Source organism: Hyperoodon ampullatus, assembly GCF_949752795.1.
Source record: "Hyperoodon ampullatus genome assembly, chromosome: 6".
NCBI classification, from domain to species: domain Eukaryota; kingdom Metazoa; phylum Chordata; class Mammalia; order Artiodactyla; family Ziphiidae; genus Hyperoodon; species Hyperoodon ampullatus.
Genome location: NC_136919.1, coordinates 8795841 through 8819886, shown reverse-complemented (window position 1 = coordinate 8819886; position 24046 = coordinate 8795841). Strand labels below are relative to the sequence as shown.

The 24046-nt window shown below is 46.0% G+C and overlaps 1 protein-coding gene across 9 annotated transcripts in view; it reads left to right on the top strand.

Moving 5' to 3' along the window:
* The window catches only part of RALGPS1 (Ral GEF with PH domain and SH3 binding motif 1), a gene marked incomplete at both ends in the record, with an annotated part of 243661 nt that overhangs the window by 89855 nt on the left and 129760 nt on the right, over nt 1–24046 (top strand). For all 9 annotated transcript variants that reach the window (XM_079706615.1, XM_079706614.1, XM_079706613.1 and 6 more), the window contains one exon: nt 6483–6609. In XM_079706615.1, the coding sequence (XP_079562741.1) occupies nt 6483–6609 (127 nt within the window). The remainder of the gene's footprint in view (nt 1–6482; nt 6610–24046) is intronic.

Genomic DNA, 24046 nt, shown 5'->3' with positions numbered 1-24046 from the left:
GGGCTTTGTAGGAATGTCTCTTGGGGTTGCCATGGCAGATTTTCTTTTTTAATTAGCAAAATTATTGGAAATACATGATTAAAATTGTCCTACAAGATTATGCATTGTGTATGTATGTATGCATGTGAATGTATGTATGTGTATATGTGTATGTGCATATAAACTGTTAATTTTTTAAAGATAAAATCATGACTCATACAAGTATAAATGAATACTTGTCAAATATTTTATTTAACTCATTAATTAGTATGAGAACCAGTAAAATATTACAACTGTATTCCAAGAGAACTGAGACTACTGCACTTTTATGGTCAGGTAAAGAAGGCTGACATAATCTTTAAAATGGATAGAAAATTAGTCAGTTTTCCCAGGGTGATGATCAGTGGGATTCCATGAGACATCATATGCCTTTATATGGGCTGGAATTATTTGCATTACTACATTTTCTACAGGTTAACATCTATCTGTACAGAGTTTAAAATAGCCTTAGTCAAAGACAGATATGGACAGCTAGCCAGGAGACTTACTAAATTTCAAAGTCATAGTTTTCTCTTATGTTACTTACAACAGTCTCCATTGCATCTAATATTTTACATTAGATATATGACTTTGTAGTTTATTTTTCAGAAACCAATAGTTTGTATCTAAAGAGGTAAAAATTACTTTTTTTAAAGCACCCTAGTTTCATTCCATACTCAGTCTGTTGAATCCATTGGTCCATAGATTATCCGCAGCACTAAAAATTCTTTCCATACCAACAGGAGACACTGGAATTAAAATAGAATTTTGAGCCAGTTTTAACATATTTGAAGCAACAGGTTCTTCACCGAAAAGCGGCGTTTCCACGTATCAAGAAATGTTATTTTGTTGAAAAACATTTCCACGTATCAAGAAATGTTATTCTCTCAAGGCAAGGGAACAAGATACCAACGTCCTCATAAAGTAGATTTGGAGGGCCTTATTTTTTTCTTCTATGGAGACAGCTTCCTGTTTTGAACTATTTACCAGAAGAAGGGAATTTTTCATCATTAGTCAAGTATGAGTGCCACAAACAGGCTCTCAGAGCATGATAAGGGAAATTTCCAAGAGCAACCTGCTTCTTCAGGTATTTGACCAAGATTTGTGATCTTCGTGACATTTGACCCTGTGGTTTGAGTTCCATTTATCCCTTGCAGCTGATACTTGCCACCATGAAAATTATTTAAAATCAATATTCAGGGCTTTTATTTTTACCTTGTAATTTTAGTTCACTTTGCATATGTGGTTTTGCCCCTTTCTCAATCCTAATGTATAGTTTTGTATTTTGCCTCACTTAATAGAGATTTTACCTGTTTTATTGTGATTTTTATAAAATTTAGTTCTTGGGTTTAGTTATCATGTCTATAGGTTTGGTGTTTAGTTATATATATATGTATATATTTTAAAACGTAATTCCTAATTTTATCTATTAATCAATTTCTCCTACTCCCCCCCCACCCCAGTTTTCCTAGTTTCTTGAGTTGAATGTTAAGTTCATTTATATTCTTATTGTTTAATTATATAAGAGTTAAAAACCATGCGTTTTTCCTCTCAGTACAGTTTTGGCCTCATCACATAGTTTAACGTATAGTGATGTATACGTTCTGTATGTTTATGGTTTGTAAATAGTCCATTACCTTGGCTTTTATTTCTTCTTTTACCCAAGAATTATTGGATTGTTCAAAAATTTCCAAGGAGTTGAATTTTTAAATTGTCATTGTTAGTTTTCTTATTTTTTTGTTCAGCAGATCTTTAGGCAGTGTCAGGAACCATACCAGTTGCAGGGAATAGTGGAGTGAATACAACCAGCATGGTCACCGCCTTCATGGGAGTCTTCATTTGCTGAGGGGACCACAGATGTAATCCTACAGATAATCACAATAAATAATAATAAATATTATGGAAGGGAAATCTCAGGGTGGCCCTATACGTCTAAACTTCACTAGAAGTGAAGTTGCCTGTTGTATTTAGTGAACTTTTCCTTAATCTTATTTCCTTACCTCTTTTCCCGAACATGAATGCTTTTAGTATCTGTTTGGCTTAGGTAGGCAGATAATTTGTTTTCTTGCATGTAGTTCTGATGGTTTCTTCCTGAGGCTTCCTGTAAACTCTAAAATCTAAAGGACCCTCAATTCACGTGAGGTTTTCAGTTTATGGCTCTACTTGTAATAAAAGTTTAAAACATTTACAAGTAAATGCTGTTATATTTTGAATAAACAAATCCTATATTTAAAAAATTAAATCTTAAAAGAATTTTTTCAGCATAATACATGCACACGATTTTAAAAATCACTAAGTACTGAAAGTCTCCGTGAAACAACTAACACTCATTGCTCTGTCCCTCCATACCCCATTCGTTCCCCCAGAGGCAGACACTCAGAGTTATTTAGTGGTTTCTTCTGGTAATTTCTGCCACGTTTCCATCAATGAGTTTTTGCTATAATTTCTTGATCCACTCACTTTAGACAGTATGTGGTGACTTCTTTGTATGATGGATGTTGGTTTAGTTTTCCTGAACCACCTTTCCTCATTCCTCAGAAACACTCATGTTACTATGGTTAAATCCCTTTTATTAAATGAGTATTCATGTTTTAATTATTAGGAATGTGCAACTGTGGTTCTCTGTATAGTCAAGTAGTTAACTACGAATACCATGTCTTTTCTGGAATACTCTTTTGTTTCCCCGGCATTTCTAAATCTCTCTCTCTTTTTTTTTAAATTAATTTACTTATTTTTGGCTGCACTGGGTCTTCGTTGCTGCATGTGGGCTTTCTCTAGTTGCGGAGAGTGGGGTCTCCTCTTCGTTGCGGTGCGCGGGCTTCTCACTGCAGTGGCTTGTCTTGTTGCAGAGCATGGGCTCTAGGCACGTGGGCTTCAGTAGTTGTGGCTCGCGGGCTCTAGAGGACAGGCTCAGTAGTTGTGGCGCACGGTCTTAGTTGCTCTGCGGCATGTGGGATCTTCCCAGACCAGGGTTTGAACCCGTGTCCCTTGCATTGTCAGGCGTATTCTTAACCACTGCGCTACCGGGGAAGTCCCTCTAAATCTCTTTTAAGGAAAAATTCTTACTCTAACTACCACTTATCTACCAGATATTTTATATGTATATGTAAATACACACATAACCATATATAATATTATATAATATCTTATCAGATTTTTATATATTGTATATAAAATATTTATTTAATTTTATTTTATTTTTATTATACATAATAAATATATCCATCCCCCCCACAGACGTGCTGTTCTGTCAGGTTTTCTATCAAGACTTCTCTTTCTCTGGAGACATCTCTTCTGGGCTTGATAGATGTAGACCAGTCATTCTTTTTTTTTTTTTTTTTTTTTTTTTTGCGTTATGCGGGCCTCTCACTGTTGTGGCCTCTCCCGTTGCGGAGCACAGGCTCCGGACGCGCAGGCTCAGCGGCCATGGCTCACCGGCCCAGCCGCTCCGCAGCATGTGGGCTCCTCCCAGACCGGGGCACGAACCCGTGTCCCCTGCATCGGCAGGCGGACTCTCAACCACTGCGCCACCAGGGAAGCCCTAGACCAGTCATTCTTGAGTCTTGCTGTTCATCTGTCATCTCCCTTTACTACTGATGGACTGGGTCCACTGTTTCCTAGATCCCATATCTTCCTGGACTTGGTTTATTCTTTTCATTTTGCTGGGGGAAGTTCTCCAGTAGTGTTCAAATGCTTGCATGGGAGATAGATGTTCTGAGCTTTTTTCATGTCTTCTAGCATCCTGTGCATTCCTTTTGAGGAATCTGATGCCATCCTGGACCTTGCCTGTGGGCACAGAATGGAGCAGATGAGTGTAGTTAACCAGTCCCAGCCCTTCTGAATGTGTGTGGGAGTGTGTGTGGGCAGGGATGGAGGGGGGGGTAGGAAGTATGTGTGTAGAGAAAAGGTTAACAGAAAGAGGTGTGGCCTGGAGGAGCCTGGTTTTAAATTTAGGAAGCGTGCAAATGTGGCTGCCTTTGGTGGTCTGACTCCACCAAAGAACCCCAGTTGTTGGTTTGAGGTCAGTCTGCAGGGTGATTTTTAGGGATATCCTCCAGGGCTCGAATCATGTTGGCCTGGTCATGTCTATGTCAGGACACAGATGTCCTGCTGATCAGCTCTGTGGTGCCATGCATAGAGGCACTTGACAGGCTAGGCAGATAGGTCAAACATGCCAGGGGACAAGGGCAGTCCCTCAGCTGGGTCCAGAGGCCCAGTGGAGGGAGCACGGGGCACCAGTATGGCTCAGCTGCAGTGTGTGTGAGGATAACATAGGGATTTGTTTGACTGCTGGACGAACATGGGTGACTGCCAGAGGATTCGGTGGGGTTCTAGGTTTCATTGATAAAGAGATGACTTGCCAGCCAAGGGGGTGAGGGGCCTGCTCAACTTTACAATGGGGCAATTCACAACTAGAGTATCTGGTTCTCATCTGGGTATAAGTAGTTCATTTAGTGAATTACTTGTCCTTAAATGTTCATTTCAAATGCCTCTCTCTATACAGAAGCATCCTTGATGCTTCCCTCGCCCATAATTTACTTGTTGTTTGTCTGGGTTCTTGGCCTCTATTTACTTACTTACCATGTTGCTATAATATACATTTTTCTCCTCTATTGAATCAAGTTCCCCAAGGTTACTCTGACAAGTCACTTAATCCTTGTGATTATGAACCTGAAATAGTGGCAGTAACCCCGGCTCCATTTTCGTCCCTGGGCTTTGTTTGTAAAGATCAGATGCGTTGTATGTTATGGTGCTTTACAAACAGCAAATGGGAGATGGTGTGATTTCCTGTCCATTTGTTAATATGATGAATAACAGCCTTAAATTAGCAAGCCAGTTAAGCAGCCGTCATCCCAACCATCTGTGTAGCATCCCCACCCTGATGTGTCCTGAATTTCTCAATGGGAAAAAAAAAAAAAAAACAGCTTGCTATTTACTCTCCAACTTCTTCAGCACTGGGACCTTCCTTTCAGCTTTTTCTTTTGCCTCTCTTCTCTGAAGTCCTTAAGCTGTCACTGCTCAGCTAGGCTGCACCCCCTGTGCACTCCAGAGGCTGCACCTTCTGTGACTCCAGAGGCTGAGGATCAAGGAATTAGCCAACGCAGCCTGAGTTTGCTGGTGTACCAGGCATGGCCTCAGTTTGGAATTTGCAGACCTGGGTCCCAGGAACCCAAAGGGGCTATTTCAGTACAAAAGGCCAGCTTCTCCTGGTGCTGGACAGTCACTGTTCTACTTCTCTCTGCTGTATGATGGAGCTATTGACCACTGGCCTATCTCAGTCTGACTGATGTGACAGGGCTGCTGGTCCCGGTCCTTGCACAGACCATGGGGTCTCAACACCACACTTGACCAAGGATGGTCCTGGCCTAGGGTCCACACCTCCATTTATACTCCTGGGCTCCGCCATGGATCTCAAATCCCAGAGGCACTGGCCCTGGAAGCTAAACTTGGGGGTTCACAACATAAGCCACATGCTGTGCCAAAGCCAGCCGTCTCTGGCTGATCCTTCCCCAGATCCTCTTTTTTCAAGCCTGCTCTCAGCCTAGACTCCTTTCCTCAAAGCCATTTTATTCAAGGAGACTTATTGCCATTTCCTGGCACTGGGCCTTGACTTGGGACATGCAGGATGACCACAGCATGAGTCCTTAGCATCAAGTCTGGAGAACCAGGATTCAGTTTCTATTTCTTTCTTCCAAGAAGCCTCCTTATGAACACTGAGCCATCCCTTCCCTGGTGACCAGCTTTACATTCCAGAGATCTCAGTCATGAAGGCTCTTACTTCTCTAATCTCTGGGCTGTGGGTGCCTGCTCATCCTGTATTTGCATAACTAAATCACCCCTTAGATGACTGCATATGGAAAAGAAGTTTGGCTTATTTTGAGTAGAACACCGTACCCAGTGTAAATATGACACAGCCATAGACCACAGGGAATCTGGAGGAGATAGACCAGATTGGAGAGATGGCCTGGCTATGTGTACAGCATCTGCAGGTGAAGCGTGTGAGATCTTCCAGGGCCTTCAGCAATGGCAGAGATGTGGAGGAGAGAGCAAGAATCTCTCTGTGGACACAGGGAGAGAGACCTGATGTGACTGTGAAATAGCTCTAGGTGACCTTGAGCAATTTGCTTTACTGTCTGAGCTCCTTGCTGTTGTAGGGTCTATGCGCCGTGAAGGTGGGTGCTATGCAAGGGATTCTGGCATCATCTAGAACAAGGGACTAGGTAGCTTTGGAGGGTATCTTCCAAGTGTGAGACTCTGAAAAATGACAAAGTCGAGGCTATGAAACACTCCATCTCTACATGAAACAGCACCTTAAAATCCTTAGTTGTGCCCAGGATTCTGCACATCATAGACATGCCATTTAGGATGTTTCCTTTTAGTTTTCATCCGCAGTTATCCTTTCTCTTTTGCTTCTTCCGGTTTATTTCTCTTCTCTCTCATACTGTGTTTTTTTCTCACTCCAGCTGTTGAATCGAAAAGACAAGACCACCTTTGAGAAATTGGACTACCTGATGTCTAAAGAAGATAATTACAAGCGGACTCGGGAATATATCCGAAGCCTGAAGATGGTTCCCAGTATTCCCTATCTAGGTAGGAGTCTGAATTGGATTATTATTTTTTAAACCTGCTGACTGCCAGATAAGATGTTTTTACAATTTCTAGTTGAGAAATTTCCATGAAGCAGCATGGGCCATGGATAAAGAGGTGATTGGTTGGCTCCTTGGGTTAGAACAGGCTATTGATACTTCCTGAAGATGGGAATTTCCTGATGAGGGTCTTGAAACAAGGGATATTCTGCTGCTAAATACAAATTATCTGTGAATCCCAAGCCTCCCCAGCCTGCAGCTCAGAAGGGTCACAGGACTCTTGCTGGTTTATCCACATCTTCTTGAACTGGGGGAACTCAGGCCCAAACCCCTCTCTTCTGATTCTCTGGACATTATTAATATATAAGATTTGTTCCAACAGAATTATTATAATGATTATTGATTTTAGTGATTCGAAAATAATACATGTTTATTGCAAGGGACTCGGAAGAGAAGAAAATTAGTATCATTTGCTATCCCACCTAGAGATAATCACTGTTTTGCTTCATATCTTTTCATTCGTTTGGATGCATATAAAATCTGTATGTTTACTCTGTTGTGAACATTTAATGTTATTACCTGCATTTCTATACTATGACTCAGTCCCATCACATGGATTTGTCCAACTGGAATCTCTCTAATATTGACATTTGTCTATACATTTTTGCTATTAAAATTTTGCAGTGGACATCCCTGTGGCAAAAATCACCCATATAGTTATGATTATTACCTTGTAATAAATTCCTGGAAGTGTGATTAGTGGGTCAAAACTTTTGCAAAATTGTGTGCCTTTTCATGTATACTTCAAAACGCTCTCCATAGAGGTTGTAACAAGTTATATTTTCATTAGGAGCGGAAGAAATTGCCTATTTTCCCCATGTGCACAAATGCTGTGTATTTTCATGTGCTTTTTTTTCTTTTCCTTTCATTTTTTTTTCTTTGCCAGTTTGACGGGTGAAAAATATTTCTTTTGGTTTGGTTTTTCCCAGTTACGGTAATTTTATGAAAATTTTCTATCTCTTTATGATATAAAATAGTATTAAGAACAAGGAAAATTAAGGTTTTATGGAAGTGACTCCTAGTATTTTCAGAAATCTAGTGTAAGTTTTTTGAGATACATTTTTGACAACTTTTAACTGTCCTCTATGAGCATTGTGTATTTAATTTTCTAATTCTTTTAAAGCTAATTTGGAAAACTTAATGTTAGTGGAAAATTGTCCATTTGACCCAAGTTTTTGAAATTATTAGCATAAAGTTTTTCCTCACTTAATTTTTTTGAACATAGGGTTTTGTATAATCACTTATAAATTTTAACCTCCTGTGTATGTATGGTTATATTTGCTTTGCATTCCTAATTGTCTGCATTTTTGTTTTCTCTTTCTTTTTTTAATTTGCTTTGCCAGAGGTATGTCTGTTGGTCTTTCCAAAGAATTAGACTTCATATTTGTTTATCAGTCACATTGTCTTCCTGCTTTCTCATTTACTATATTCCATTAGTCTAGGATGTGCTTTTTTTCTCCACATTTTTAAATCTCTCAAATTGGGATGCATCTTTCAATTGATGCTAACAAAGCATTGTGACATTGTTTAATTGGCAGCAGTTTTTCTTAGTGCTGCATAAAATTATGGTGCATCCTAAATTTATAATAGATGACATCCTAAATTTGACGAAATATGGAATTTACGCTTTTGTCTTTTATAATTCATTTCTTCTGCTTTCCTTAAGTTGTTTTGTTATTGTAAACAGATTATTGGCTTATTTGTATATATATTATTCTTTCTACTTTCACTTGGAAAACAGTTAAGGGTATATATTTCCATCTAATTGCTGCTTTGGTTGTATCCTACATGTTTTAATGTATAGTGTACTGAGTGATATCTTTAAATGTTCTGTAATTATAGTTTCAATTTTTCTTTTATCCAAGTGTATTTAAGGTAGTGTTTTGTTTTTTTTTAAATTTTCAAGAGCTTGAGTTTTTGGTTTTGGTTTTATGTTTTTGGTTTTATGTTTTAGTTTTTGGTTTTGGTTTTATGGCTTTATTGAGTTATAATTCATGTATCATCCATTTAAAGTGTACAATCCATGGTTTTTAGTATATTCACAACGTTGTACGACCATAGTGCAGTCAGTTTTAGAACTTTTTAATCACCCCAGCGAGAAACCCCATACACCCATTCATAGTCACTCCTTTTCCTTCTCGCCACCTGCATTCCACCCCCGCACCCTCAGCCCCAGATGAACTGCTAACCTACTTTCTGTCTTCATAGATTTGCTTATGTGGGACATTTCATATGAATTGAATTGTACAATGTGGTCTTTTACGACTGGCTTCTTTCCCTGAGCGTCACGTTTTCAAGGTTCATTCCTGTTAGAGCCTGATCAGTATTTCATTCCTCCTTATGGCCAAATAATATTCCATTGAATGGATGTACCACATTCTATTTATCTATCATCATCTGATGGATATGTGAGTTGTTTCACTTTTTGGATAACACTATGTTGGCTCACTTTTTCACTATTATGCATAACCCAGCTATGAAGGGCTTTGGTTTTTAAAAATGGTCTTCTCTCTAACTTTTTTTAACATTGTTTTAGAATATATGACACGTATGCTTTCTAGGTTTTTAAAAATGTTTGATATTTATCTTGTGGTTTAATATAACATCAGTTGGTGTAAATATTTCATGGGTGCTGGAAAAGATGTAATCTCTCAAGTTACTCTTATAATGACAACATTCAAAATTTTCATTTTTGACAACCTGGTCTATCAAGGACAGAAATATGTCTCAGAGTCCCCTTGCATTTCTAACAGTTTCTGCCTTACATTATTTAGTAGACAGTTGGCCCTCCATATCCCTAGGTTCTGCATTCATGGATTCAGCCAACTCTCAACCGAAAATATTCGGGAAAAAAAATCCACAGAGTTCCAAAAAGCAAAGCTTGAACTTGCCAGGTGCTGGCAACTATTTACATAGCGTTTAATCGTATTAGGTATTACAAGTAACCCAGAGATGATTTAAAGTGTAGGGGAGGGTGTGTGTAGGTTATATGCAAATACTACGCCATTTTACATAAGGGACTTGAGCATCCCTGGATTTTGGTATCTGCAGGGGTCCTGGGGCCAATCCCACATGGATACCAATGAATGACTATATAGAAGTTTATAACAGTTGCAGATTCGTTATGAAGTGTGTCCCATACAAAATGATTTTGATTCCATTTATTATTTGCTTTTATTTCGTTAGTGTTAATTCTTTGAAATCTGATTTATTTTTCCTTTGCATTCATTTTATAAATCTTTGACTATATTTTGCATTTTAATATTTTAAGTTGTTTTGTCTTAAGTGTGGTCCTTAAAAACCGTATTTAGTTGGGCCCAATATGAGGGATCTTGCCTTTCAGTAGGGGAGTAAAAGTCTTTCCCATTTGTTTAGACTTAAGCCATGTTATTGAATTATCATTCTTTTTTCACGCTTCCTTATCCTTTCCTTGTTCTCGTCTTACCACTTGCTGTAAACTACAGTGCCTTTCCACTCAGATCTGCAGGTGGAGGGCATGTTGGTGTGCGCAGCTCCCAAGCCCATTCCCACTTTGCCTGAGGCTAATCAATTGGAGGATGGGTCGATGGCATTAGGGTGCAGCCCACTGGTTCAACTAGCAGAGGTGCTCCAGGATCGTTAAGGATGACCTCTTCTCTCTCATAAAATGATCACAAGAGCTGCTGTTGATTGTCTCCTTTCTCTGTGCCCGGTACCTTGCTAGGTATTTTAATGCACCATCTCAATGAATGCTCACAAAATGGCCCAGTGAATAAGGAGGTGCTGAGAGGGTCACATAACTGGAGAGTGGCAGAGCCAGGCCTTGGCCCAGTGGTGTGGCTATAAGCCCTAAGCTCTTTTTTTTATTAATTTTTTTTTTTTTTTTGGCTGTGTTGGGTCTTCATTTCTGTGCGAGGGCTTTCTCTAGTTGCGGCAAGCGGGGGCCACTCTTCATCGCAGTGCGCGGGCCTCTCTTGTTGCGGAGCACAGGCTCCAGACGCGCAGGCTCAGTAGTTGTGGCTCACGGGCCTAGTTGCTCCGCGGCATGTGGGATCTTCCCAGACCAGGGCTCGAACCCGTGTCCCCTGCATTGGCAGGCAGATTCTCAACCACTGCGCCACCAGGGAAGCCCTAAGCCCTAAGATCTTAACACTGCCCTCTCCTGACACCCTGCCTCCACTGTTCAGGTCATTATTTTCCTACTCCTCCCTTTCAGTTGCCACCTGTATGTCCTCTGCCATTTATGACTTGTGGATGGCCTCCATCGGGCGCTATGTGAAGTGGGATGAATTGTCTTGGCTCTTTCTTGTGACACTCTGTTCTTGGACCACAAGCCAGTGCTGTCTTGGGCTTCTGAGAGATTGGTCGGTGGGCCTCAGCCAAGGGCTGACTCAACGAATACCATCTCCCCTTGCTGACCTGTGTCCCTTCTCATCAGACCAAACGTATGCTCCCGGACCCCTCGCCTTCGGAGGAGTCCCCTATTCAGGCCTCTGGCCAGATGCCCCTCGTGCGTGACCATGATGGCTCTCATCAGGCCGCCGGGAAGGTCCACACTTGCAGCGGACTTGTAGTCCGTGCCAGGGCCCCTTGACGCTGAGTTTTTGGACAGATGCCCCCTCCTTGTCCTTGATCACCTCATCTCAGCTGCCTCTTCCTGGCAGGTACTTCCCAAGAGACTCCGTGCGGGCCTCTGTTCTCCTGTAAGACCCTCCTTGTCCCTGAGTGAGCCTAGCTCCACTGCCTGCTCCTATTCCTTCCCCACTACGAGGATTTCCCTCCCGCCTTGAGCCAATCGGACTGCATTTCTCATCCTTGCATCAGAATGACTCCTGCAGTGTACAAGTCAGACTGAAAGAACAGGAGGTGACTCCAGTGTGCTCTCTGTCCTCAGGACGGTGTGTGAGGGTTTACCATGGCGGGGGGAGGGCAGGGTTTCATTAAAAAGAATGAAGAAAGATCCCATTCTGAGGCTCAGCGGGGCCATCCATCCTGAGGGCAGCTAAGGCCTCCCTGCACCTCTGATTGCCATGGACAGACCCTGTCCAAATCCAGGTTGTGGTTTTAGTACTGGATTCCTCTTGAAAACCCAACTTGTCCTGGAGATGGATTTGTTTATCAAAAGAGGAAGAGTTACATAATTCCTGGAAAGTACAATATAGGAAAAAATGTCTGAAACCATTTCTTTTTCCCCTGGCAACGTCCTCACCGTAGGTGTTTTCCTTGGGGGAGAGGGAGTTATCCTCTGGGAGGGACTTGAGGTCAGTCCTTGATATTTCCAGCTGCTTCGTTCGTTTAGTTCCTGCTTGAGACTTTGAGCGCTGCTTCAGTGGTTATTTGCCTCTAATAGCAAGTATAGGTTTTACTTTTGTAACGATTCTTTTAAACCTCTGTGGAAGGTTCTACACTAACTGGTTTCCTGGGACTATTCACACATGTGTCTCTTACTCCATGTAAAGATACCCTCATGTACTACTGGCACGTTATTAACCACGTGGGTGTGTATTCCAACTCCTTCCAATGCAAATTTTAGAGCCAGTTGGCTGCACTTTGGTGCACTGTTTCTTGTGAAGCATAATTTAAAAAACACTGAGGGAAAAACTTACTACATTTCAAAAATAAGACTCTCTTTGTCTCAAAAAGTTTATTCCCATTTATTTCAAAGTGCAAAAATAGTGGTGGGAAATAGTCAGGTCAGTTATTTGCAGCTTAATTTTATCTGATAGCTACTCCTTGTAAATACCCAGTTCAGGTCAAAGTGATAACAAAAGCAGGCAATGAGCTGTGAAGCGTGGCTACAGCATTTGTTTCCAAGTAGCTTTATTGATTTAGAGGGTGTTTGGTTTTCAGAACCTATAGTTCCCTCCAGGTTCCCTCCAGGAAATAGCTAAATAAAATTACGAATGTAATAGATTTTAAAAGGTTTAGAGCCTGATTCTAAAAGTAACTATAGGCAGTGTGGAAAATTGTGATCTCTCAAGGAACAAAAACTAGGCATTCTGACAGTTCTGAATAGTTAGAGAACATTTAGATTCCTGGTAAATTTACCCAGGCTTCTAATATGTGAAGTAAATTTCTAGAAGCTAAGCTATTCCTTCAAACAGCCAAATCCTCCCATTTTTAAAAAGCAAGGTATTATTTTCAAATATGGACTCTGAAGTTTAAAATAAAGGCAAGTTGTTTCCAAATTCTGAGTATAAAATTAAAAGACTTAAACTGTGGGATATCTAAAAGGACTTTCGAAAAGAAGTGGTCATTGGTCAAAAAGAAGTGTTTACGCTGATGCCCCAAAGCCCCCAGAACAGCTGGGAGTGAGGGGCTCACACTCTGAGCCTGAGGGCCTCACGCGCCAGGCCCCCTGCAAGGTGGGTGTGTTCTCACCCGGGCATCAGACTTCAGTTCTGCTCTGGTGGCGCTCACGGCCCAGATCTGATCACTGGCAGTGAACTAGAAACCAAAGTGAGCCGAGCACTGTGGAGGGAAAGACAAAGGAGTGAAGAAAGGGGGACCCATCCCAGGCTGGGGGACCAGCAAGGGTTTTCTGGAGGGAAGCCCTAAACGATGAATAAGCTGGATGAAAGGGTGGCATGTGAGCATCCCAGACAAAGACAGCAGCTTGTGCAAGAGCCCTGAAGTGGGGAAAAACATGTTTGCTGGGAAAACTGCCTGGAGAGTGGAGAATCAGGGGGAGGGTGTCGTGAGAAGCAGCTGGAGTGGGAGGGAGGGGTGAGGTTGCTTAGGGCCTGGACACTGGGAGTGGGGGGCTCAGGCTCCGGCCTCCACGAGCAGTAGGGGACCAGGAGGGTTTTGAGCAAGGGCGTGGTTGGCTTGGGTTTGCCTTGAACATGGGTCTCCTGGCCGACAGCAGGTGCCCGGCTTGGGGGAGGTCAGGCTGGAGGAGGGAAAACCAGGCAGGGGGCCACACAGAAGCCTGTGGTGCATCACTGTATTTCAGAAACTGCTGGGGGTGGGAGGGTGGGGGAGGGGAAGGGGAAGCCCTTTTGAAAACAGTTCATTTTAGAGCAAAGCCTTGGAAAGACCTAAAACAGTTATCAGTGAGCATGTCCCTCATACCGGATTGGAGACTCCTGCATCTCCCCGTGCCTGGGCTCTGAGAATGAAGGATGTGCGCATCTGAGCAGAGATGAAAGGGCACGGGCATGTGCTCTCGTGATCTCCCTCCCGAAGGCAGGAGGGCTTGAACTGATGGATGCTGGCAGATCTTCTGCTTCCCAGAACTGAATCAGAGTGGCTGTTGCCCCTTTGGTGGGGGCCTGTACCACCCCAGGACCAAAGTCCTATGGCTCCCAAGTTAGGGTTACCACAGTGTTATCCACCTGTCCCCAAGTTTGCCAGCATTAAGACTAATTCTTTCCTTTAACTCCCAACTGAAAAAATTCCATTCCACATGCAGGAAATCCAGCCTTTTTTCCCTTCAGTTCCCCACCCCACGTGTTCCCAAGAATCCCCAAGGAATACTCATTTGTTCCACAGATCCATCTTGGTCGTTCCTGGTGCCTCAGCCAGCTGCCTGGCCACAAACCCTGATCCCTCCCTCCAGTCATCTCCTTCTTTCCTACCCAGTCTCTCCAGCTGGACCTGTGTGGAGCCAGGCTCCTCCTTCCTTTTTTTCCTAATATATTTATTTATTTATTTATTTATGGCTGCGTTGGGTCTTCGTTGCTGCTCATGAGCTTTCTCTAGTTGCAGCGAGCGGGGGCTGCTCTTCGTTGCAGTGCACGGGCTTCTCATTGTGGTCGGTGGCTTCTCTTGTTGCGGACCATGGGCTCTAGGCGTGCGGGCTTCAGTAGTCATGGCACGCGGGCTCAGTAGTTGTGGCTCGCGGGCTCTAGAGCGCAGGTTCAGTAGCTGTGGCTCGCGGGCTCTAGAACACAGGCTCAGGAGTTGTGGCGCACGGGCTTAGTTGCTCCGCGGCATGTGGGATCTTCCCGGACCAGGGCTCGAACCCATGTCCCCTGCATTGGCAGGTGGATTCTTAGCCACTGCACCACCAGGGAAGTACCCCCCTTTTTTTAAAAAATAAATTTATTTTATTTATTTTATTTTTGGCTGTGTTGGGTCTTCTTTGCTGCACGTGGGCTTTCTCTAATTGTGGCTAGCGGGGGCTAATCTTCGTTGCATTGCGCAGGCTTCTCGTTGTGGTGGCTTCTCTTGTTGCGGACCACAGACTCTAGACGCATGGGCTTCAGTAGTTGTGGCACGCCGGCTTCAGTAGTCGTGGCTCGCAGGCTCTAGAGTGCAGGCTCAGTAGTTGCGGTGCGTGGGCTTAATTGCTCTGTGGCATGTGGGGTCCTCCCGGACCAGGGCTTGAACCCGTGACTCCTGCATTGGCAGGCGGATTCTTAACCACTGTGCCACCAGGGAAGCCCCAGGCTCCTCCTTCCTTAGCCAGGGAAGCACAGCTCGGGGATGGCTAAGGGGATGTCAGTGCCACAAAGAAAATCTTAAGCCTGCGTTCTGGAATGCCTACTTCTGGAGCCCAGAGCCGTGCCTTTCTCCTCTTTGCCCGATGGCCACGTGCTACAGGGCGCAACCAGCCCAGGAGAGCCTTTGATCAAGTTTCTCCTTCTCCAGATAGAGACATCCAACCCCCTCTGGGGCCCAGCAAGCAGGGAAAAGCTACCTTCTGACGCATCTCAAACATGTTCCTCAATCAACAGAATAATCACAAAGACACAACCCATGCCAAATGAAGGAAACCTTTTCCATTATTTTTTTGAGTCATCAGCTGCATATGGTTTTAAATCTCTCCCTTCCAGAGAGAATTTTGCCTTCTCAGGATTTGTTACCTTAAAATCCACATTTCTCTGGGACTTCACAGTCTTGCTCAATTTTCACAAAAAGCCAGTGGGTGTTATTAAAATCCCCATTTTGCGAATGAAAAAACCCTACTATTTCACTTATGACTTAACCAGCGTCGTACGCCAGGCAGACACCAAGTTTAACTCAAGACCTCATGCTCATGGCTGGGGTTCCACCCTGCCTTAATTTATGCATCCTCCGTTTAACATCTGTCTCCATGGAGAGAAGCAGCATGGGAGGAAAACACGCTGGGGGAGAGGTTTCTTTCCTTCAGGCTTTGCTACCCAGTGCTGAGCAGCTGGTCACATTCGTCCCTTCTTGGGCACAGGGAGGACCTGCAGTCAGCCTTTCTGTGGGTCGAGCAGTTTTGTCTGAACCCCGGAAAGGAGGTGAGAGCACGAGCCCATTTTGTGCAAGTGAAGGTGTGTTTCCATAGCAGGAATCTGTGGAGTCATCAGACAACTGCTCCTCTTTGACCTTTAGTCTTTGGACTTCTAAATAGAAGCTGACAATAATAAAAATGACCAGCGCTCACATTTACTTCTTCCGCCACACAACAGGCCCCGCACCGAGTGCTTTGCACTCATGATCTCATTTAATCCTCCCAACACTCCTTCCTCTGAGGAAGGCACTATTTTTAACATATGTCACAGTTGCAGAAGCTAAATAAGACTTGTTAAAAGTTTCACCACTTACTACTGCCACATTCTAGTGCTGCGACCCCAGAGCCCCACCACTAACCTCAGAATATGCTATATGTTCCTGCTAACAGACCTTTACCCTCTGGAGAAACCAGACAGTGGGCTGAAGAGAGGAATGTCTCCAGGGCCCTCCTGTGTGGTACAGGGGCTCAAGGTGGGAGAAGGAGGGCCTTCCCAGGGTCAGCCAGCCCTAAAGAAGAGAAGGATTAGGGATGGAGGAAAGGCTAGAGTTTCTCCAGCCACAGAAATAACATGGGGCCATTGGGACGTCTCTTTTGGAAAGAGTTAGGACAATGGCCCTGAGAATCTGAAAGATTTCACATGGTAGATAGCTTCTAAGACGGCCCCGACGATCCCTTGTATAGTCCCTTCCCCTGGAGCTCGGGCAGAACATAACTGACTTGCTTCCAACAAACCCTACATGACAGAAATAATGGGATGTCACTCCGGGATTCGATTATAAAAAGACTGCTTCTCTGTTGGGTGTTGCTGTCGTCTTACTCTTTCTTGGCTCACGCATCCTGGGGGAATCCAGCAGCCGTGTGTTTGGCTGTCCTCTGGCGAGGCCTGTGTGGCGAGGGTGTGAGGGCTGCCGATAGCCACGTGAGTGAGCTTGGAAGCAGATTCTGCCTGAGCGGAGCCTTTGAAGGAGGCCGCAGCCTCTCTATGACTGTCGTCTCATGAGACACCTTAAGCCAGGGGTGCCCAGCTAAAACACACCCAAACTTCTGACCCACGGAACTGCAAGATGGCAAATGTTTATTGTTGTGAGTTGCTAAACTTGGAGGTAAGTTGTCACACAGCAATGGATAACTAGTGCATTGCACCAACTTTATCACTACCCCACATTTGTTACTTTGTTGCCCCACCTATCCTGGAACAAAATCAGCTGTAAAACTCAACACACAAAAGACTGTCAGATTCTGGATGTTAAAAATAGTATTGAAATGCATTAAGTTTACTCATTCACTCATTCATCCATTGCAGACATATTTTGTATGAACCCACCATGGGAAAATAAGAGGTGCCAAAGAAGCAGAGGGCAAATCACTGTCCTCAAGGTGCCTACACACTTGCTGCAGGAGACTACAGCAGGCACCATGTTGGAATGAGGAGCAGGTTACAGCTGGGGCTAGAGAGAGAGAGACAGACAGACAGGCAGACAGAGGTGAGTTCTACCTAGACAAATCAGGAGATTCCCAACCGCCCCACATAGCAACCTATGCAATGGTGGGACAAGTGTCCAATTCCTGTATCTATTTTGGGTTTGCTTTATTGATGGAAATCCAGAGCTGTGACCTGCTCCCTTGTGGAGGTAGGGCCAACCTAGAAAAAGGACCTAAGTGCTGTTGACAATCTCCAGACAGAGCAGATGCCTCAGGCTAAACTCCAGACTCTAGACAGCAGACTGTAGGGAGGAAAGGACTCTTTTTCTCTCCCTCTCTGGTCTTCAGTCTGTAGGGCCTGGGCTTTTACTGGTAGAGTTGGAGGTATGTACCCCTGGCAATGTGTGCTGAGCTGATGTCTAGCACAAGGGACTAATCTAGGGGCCAAAAGGGAGGAATTACTTCCTACCTGCCCTTGACTATTTACGGAGAGGACTCTATGAACCCATAAATCCAGGACAAACCATCGATGACAAGATTCCTCAGATGTGTGTTATTTTCTGTTTACTTCTCAGAGACAATATCAGAGTAGTTGAGAGCAAGAGCCCTGGAGGCAAACTGCGTTCTTTCAGATCCTGACTCCGCTGCTAATGAGCTGAGTCCTCTTGGAAATGTTACTTCATTATCTTTAAAATGGGAATAATCACAGGATCTACCTCATGGGGTAGCTGTGAAGAGCAAATAAAGTATTCCATGTAATGAACTCCAGATAATACTCTGTATGGAGTAATTATTTGCTGTAAAATATTTATCATTAAAAAACCTCCTTAATTAAAAAAAAAGACTGTCAGATTGATCTCTGGGGCAGCAGGAAGTGCTGGGTCCCAAAATTAGAAGCTAATTTTGAGGGAAGGAAATCCTCTAGGGCAGAGGGGGCGGTTGCCACATGGAGAGGCGATGAATTCTGGAAGCTCTGTGAGGAAGGAAGGTGCCTGGGGACAAGCTGATTAGAGCCTGAAAGGTCCCAGGAAGTTACCCTCAGAAAGGCCTAGAGTGTAAGTCGTCCAGGGCTTTAGGGGCCCAGGAGTGCCTGTTCAAGGGGGGGCGCCTTGTTGGAGGGGGCCTGGATGTACGTTGATTTGTTTAGCCCCTATTGATAAATGCTTAGGTTGTTTCTACTTTTTCCCTTGGCCGGGTGGTGCAGTGGAGAACACCTTTTTACTTGTATCTTTACTCACCTGCCAGAGTATTTCTGAAACACCAAGAGCTAGAAGTGGAATTGCTGGGCACAGGTGACGTGCGACTTTCTTTTTGGTCATTGCTGCTGGGGAGCCCACTTCCTGGGTTACAGTTCCACTCCCACCCACGCATGCCAGCCTGTCTGTCTTCTCTGCTCTCACCAGCGCTAACCATTACCAACCAGTTTCTTATAATGAAACGACAGGTGAAAGATGGCCTCTGGTTTTGATACACATTTCTCTACCCACTATTTCTTTGTGCTCTTGGCAAAGAAGCTGCTTCCTACTTCAAGCCCGTGCTCCCTGGGCCTGGGCTAGGCAGCCAGGCCTTCAGGCCTTGCACCCAGCTGCTCAGCTGCCCCTGCTTCCTGTGTCTGCATCCTGAATGTCTGTCCTTAATTCCTCTCCCCGCGTCCCCAGCACAGCCCTGCACTGCCCTGGCTGTCGGATTCCCGTGGAGAGGAGCCGATGCCCGGCACACTCGCCTCGGGCTAGGTCAGCTTTCTGGGCTCCAGGGAGGCTGTGTGCTTCCTCTAATTCCTTCCCCTCTTCGAGGTGACTAGGGCGTGGGCCTCTGTCATCACACTGCTCCAGAAGGCAATTCTAATGCCATTCCCTCTCTGTTAGCTACCCTTGTGGGTTCTGGGCCACTCCCAGCTCTGCTAAGGGTCAGGGCGAATGTGGCCTGTCCACCCTTGCCCAGGGAGCTGTCCTCCTAATGTGAGGTGTCCCTCAGCTTTAGGTGCACTGCAGCAGCGGGAAGGAAGCACCCCTGACCAGCCCGTGGAGACGGATTTATCATGACCGTTGGCGAGCAGTGGGGAGGTGCTGCGTGTGGAAGGGCTTTGGGAAGGCTGCACAGCTGGGAGGGATTATCTGTGTCTGAGTTCCCATGTTTGGGTGAGCTGACCCAGGATACCCCAGGTCAGGAGTGTCCCAGTGATTGTAGGTACCAAGGCATGTGTCCACAAGGGGTGGAATCCCAGGCTAGAGCTCGTTCAGGCCTGACTGCAGGATCTGAGAGAGACTAGCCAAGCAAGCCCCTGTCCTGAAGGCATGGAGATGGGAGATAAGCCAACATAACAGGGACCCAGTTACCAGATAGTACAGACCAAGGCTTGGACGAGATAGAATTGGTACATGAGGTGACAGCCAGAACAGCCACAAGCAGGGCACTCCTAGTGCCAGAGGGCGGCGCTTAGTCCAAGAGGAAGGGAGGAAGGCAGGGCCCAGCCACTTTAGCCCTGGCAAAGGATTGTGAGCCCCAAGAAGCTGAGAGATATTCTCCATCACTGCCCCCTATTATTCTGTGCCCTCAGCTCTGAGATAAATTGGGCAATCAGCCCTGGACTGACTTCCTGACAGCTGGGGACCTACTGTCCATCCAGCTGCTTCTGCACAGGTAGGCTGGCTGGCCAGCTCACACACCCACTTCTGTGGGCAGCAGGCTCCATGCTGCATGATTCTCAGACGTACTAGGAAGTGATGATGGGGTGAGAGAGGAGCCTTAGTCATTTCATTTCATCATTGGGGACAGTGATCTAATCCTGCAGAGGCAGGAGCTCAGGAGTCAGACAGACTCGAGCTCAAATCCTGAGCATCTCAGGCTGCATGTTCTTGGGCAAGTCACGTACAACTCTGAGCCTCAATTTCTGTTACGTCGAAGGGAGGGTAATTGTAGAACCCACCTCACAGGGTGGTTGTGAGAGTTTAAAGAGACACACATGGTGCCTGGCACATGGACAGCGCCTATAGATTGCGGGTGGTATGAGTGCTATCCAGAGCAAATACTGCCCGGAAGAGCCCAGCAGTGGGGAACTTGTTGCCTCCTATATCTACGAAAACTATCGAGAAACTCGGCGTATCCAGGAAGGGCAGGAAGAGCCCCCTCTGGGCACAGCCATGTGTCATGTTTAGTGACACAGCTGAGCCTGGGAGGGCAGGAGTCAGCAGGGGAGGGGCTGGGGAATAGGACATGATCTAACAAGTAATGGGACAGAATCCATCTAGTTGGCAAAATACGGTCTCCAGAGAGGATGGGGACCAACAACAGCTGGAGTATAGTCCAGACACCTTTTTGGATATAGAGCCAGCCTTGACCTCTCCTCCGCTGGGACCGTGGGAACTTCCCCCACGCCTTCCACAGCCTTGAGCTCCAGCAGCCGCGTTCCTGCCACCAGCTCTGCTTGGAGCCCAGTCGATAGGAGTGAGGTGGACACCCAACCCGAGCGGGCCAGTCGGGTCCTCTGGCTGGGAGTTGGCTGAGAGGAGAGGGGCTTCAGGTCTTTGCTGGCACTCAGACCAGGAGGACATGTGAGCTCAGAAATTCCATGCTGGGAAAAGCTGATCCATGCACGAGAAACAGAGAGAGACCCTGCAGGCAAGGGAAAGGGAAAGGACAGAGAGAGAGAGGCTGAGAGAGCGGGTTCCTGGCCTCTTGAAGGCTTTCCAGGCAGTTTCTGGTTCCTGGTCCTTGTGAGGCCCAGCTGTGTCCCTGCTCATGGACTCCGGGAGATACCTCATGTCCTTATGTAACCAGCTTATTAAATGAGCTGGACCCAGTCAGGTGTAAGAAGAAACCAACTTTATTTTTCTGCAGTGTCCTTTCCAGCCTACTCTGTGGATTAGTTCTTTTCCCAGTCGATGCTGAGAACTTAGCGGGTCCCGAAGTCTCTCTGCTGTTAACAGTCACGTCACTCCAGACCATCCAGTATAGGGGTCAGAAGTGTGGACTCCTACAGCCGGTCCTGCTGGAGGCCTGGGGTGGGGGAGGGCACACGCTCAAGTGCCTCCACCAGACCCCGCAGTCCTATTGCCTCCCTCCTGGTCCACTGAGCTTTGTGGCCCTTGGGGTTGGAACAGACGAGACAGACAAGGGAGAGGCAAGGGCCCCTCTGAGGTGGCCTGTTCAGTCGGAGCCCAGAGCTGGCACCCGTGGGTATGCCAGCTGCCCAGAGTACCCACGCTCCGTCTTTTCCCTCTTCCCGTCTTTTCTCCCTCTTCGTTGCCGCTTCTTCAGAATTTCCCTTCGGGGCACCTCTGACTCAGCTCCCTCCATGGGGCAGTGCTTCTCCTCTAGCTGACCGCTTACAGCCCTTCCTTGGCTCCTGGGCCTCCTGCACCGCCCCTCCTCACCATCCGGGCTGCCCTCTGGTTCCTAGGAGCTGTGTCCTTGCCTCCCCGCCCCCATCGGTGGGCTTACCCTTTGCTCCCAGCGCAGTACCAGCTTCTTACTGATCCCTACCTCTGGCCTGCAGACTTGAGGTGTGAGTCGGGTGGGAGTGCTTATACTCACCAGGCCAGGCTCTTGGAATGGTCCCTGGAAGCTCCTCTCACTGACTGAAGGAGGGGGAACACCTACCCTCCCTGTGGTGGCAGCGGGGGAGCATATCATGGGGACGACTCATCCCCCCACCCCGGGATACTTTTTCTGTGCCTCTTACACAGGCTGCAGGTGGCTCTAATGCTGCAGAGCCAGTTGGGGGCCACCCCCTTGCAAGGAGGGTCTTGCACCTTTTGCTCCATAATGTGGGAGCTCTTGGCAGTTATGATTTTGTCCTTAGCCTTTCGAGACTCGGAAAAAACCGAGGCTGAAAGAGTGCCTGTTTAACATTTTTTACACTTAAAATGTTCCTTTTTTGTTTAATCCAGTTCTCTAGCTTTCGCTTACTATAACTGAGAGTTTTTACCAGACTATGTAAAGCAGATGAGGTGCTCTGGGGAGATCGGGGGACCCCTTGAGCTCCCAGAGAGCATCAGTGGAGTATGAACAGCATGGATTCCCATCCCCAGTGTTTGCAGTAGTTCAAAGGTTTCTCTTTCAATCTGGATCAGATTGGCAAGATTCGGGGGGGAGGGGGCCCTGTTCAGTGCCCCTTGCTTGGGGACCATCTCTGTCTTCCTGCCGTGTTCCGCACACGAGCCCAGCAGGTGGGTGCCCTCTACTGATCAAGGTGTCACTGACTTCCTTCTGGGTCTGCAGAGGCACTCACCGTGGAGACCTTAATAACAGTAGGAGCCCTATGACTGCAGGCCTTAGAAGTCCCCGGGCGGGATGGGCGAGGAGGAGGAGGAGGAGTGTTGATGTGCTCCCTGGGCACCAGGCGTGGCGCCTGAGCACAGCCCTCTCGTCTCCCTGTTCTCTTCTTTGATGCTGTTGGTTTGGTAAACGTACTTCAGGGAGAGTGGGTTCCACATCTCTGATGGGCATATGCCTCCCTCTCCTTCCATACAGCCGGGGTATGATTTGACCAAGACCCAGGTTTGGGTATCGGGGTGTGTGGGGTTGGAGAACCAGTGGCGTCAGGCCCTGCTTTTGTTTGGTTCCAGCTAGTTTAGTAAAGGGTTGCTCCCCCTTGTCCAGTATGGCTTTCCAGAGCTCTCTGCTTTGGGGTTTGGACATAAGACCAGTGACTGGTAAGGTTGGGCCCTGTTTACCTTTACTGTCAATCCTTGCATCCCACACACCCGACTCCAGGTATGGGAGGGGGTGGGTGTGGTCTGGGCCAAGGTTGAGGACGCCTAGTGGTGTCCAGATTCCACTGTGGCCCCCAGCACTGACTAGGCCCTTGGGAGATTCGTGCCTGACATCCAGAACCTTCTGGACTAACTCCTGCTGGGGCATTTTACCAGCAGTCTGGCTGTGAGCCTCACTTTCTCCCCTTCTGTGAAGTGAGGGGAACAGTCCCTCCTACACAGGCTGCTGTGAGGTCACATAAGAAGACACAAGTCCAACTCCAAGCACGTAGTAGGCGTCAGTAAACATCAGTCTCTCCACAGTACAACTTTGCTAGAAAAGACTCTCATATGGCAGCATTACTTTGTCATTAAGAAGAGAGATTGGTGAGTCCAAAGGTTTAATAAGTACGTTTTAAATTTTGATATATACGTTGCCAAACTGCTCTTCAAAAATATTGAATCAGTGTTTACTTCCATCCAGAGTACATAGAGTACATATTTCTCCATTCCCTTGTCAACGGGGAGATTGACGTTTTTTCGTCTTTGCCAGTCTGCTAGGCACCATGTGATGGTTTATGCTTGATTTAATGTACAACTCTGGTGATTACTGAGGTTGGCCTCTTTTCTTGTTTACTGGCCGTTTGTGAGCCTTCTAACATGTTTGTGCGCTTTACCAAGTTTTCTATAACAGTGTATCTTTCTTCTTAATTTGAAAGAGTTCTTGGTGTAGCATGAATATTAATCGTATACTTTTCTCTTTAATATTTGCCTTTCAATCTCAGTCATGTTTTATTTTATTTTGTTTTGTTTTTCAGAGGGCAAAAAATTCGGGACTTTCTTTAGTCCTATCCCTTCGTCTTTTCCTTTATGGTTTTGGGGTTTCTCATCAAGCCCAGAGGCGCCTTCCCTACCGACAGATTTGTTTTACAGGAAGGTGGTTCTGGCAGCTAGTGTGGAAGTCGGATTGGGACGAGGGAGGTGGAGGCACGGGGCTCCTTGGTCTGGTGGGGAGCCTGTTGCTGTGGTCGAGGGGAGAGGGGCAGAGGGCCTACACCAAGGCAGAGAAGAGGCCTTGC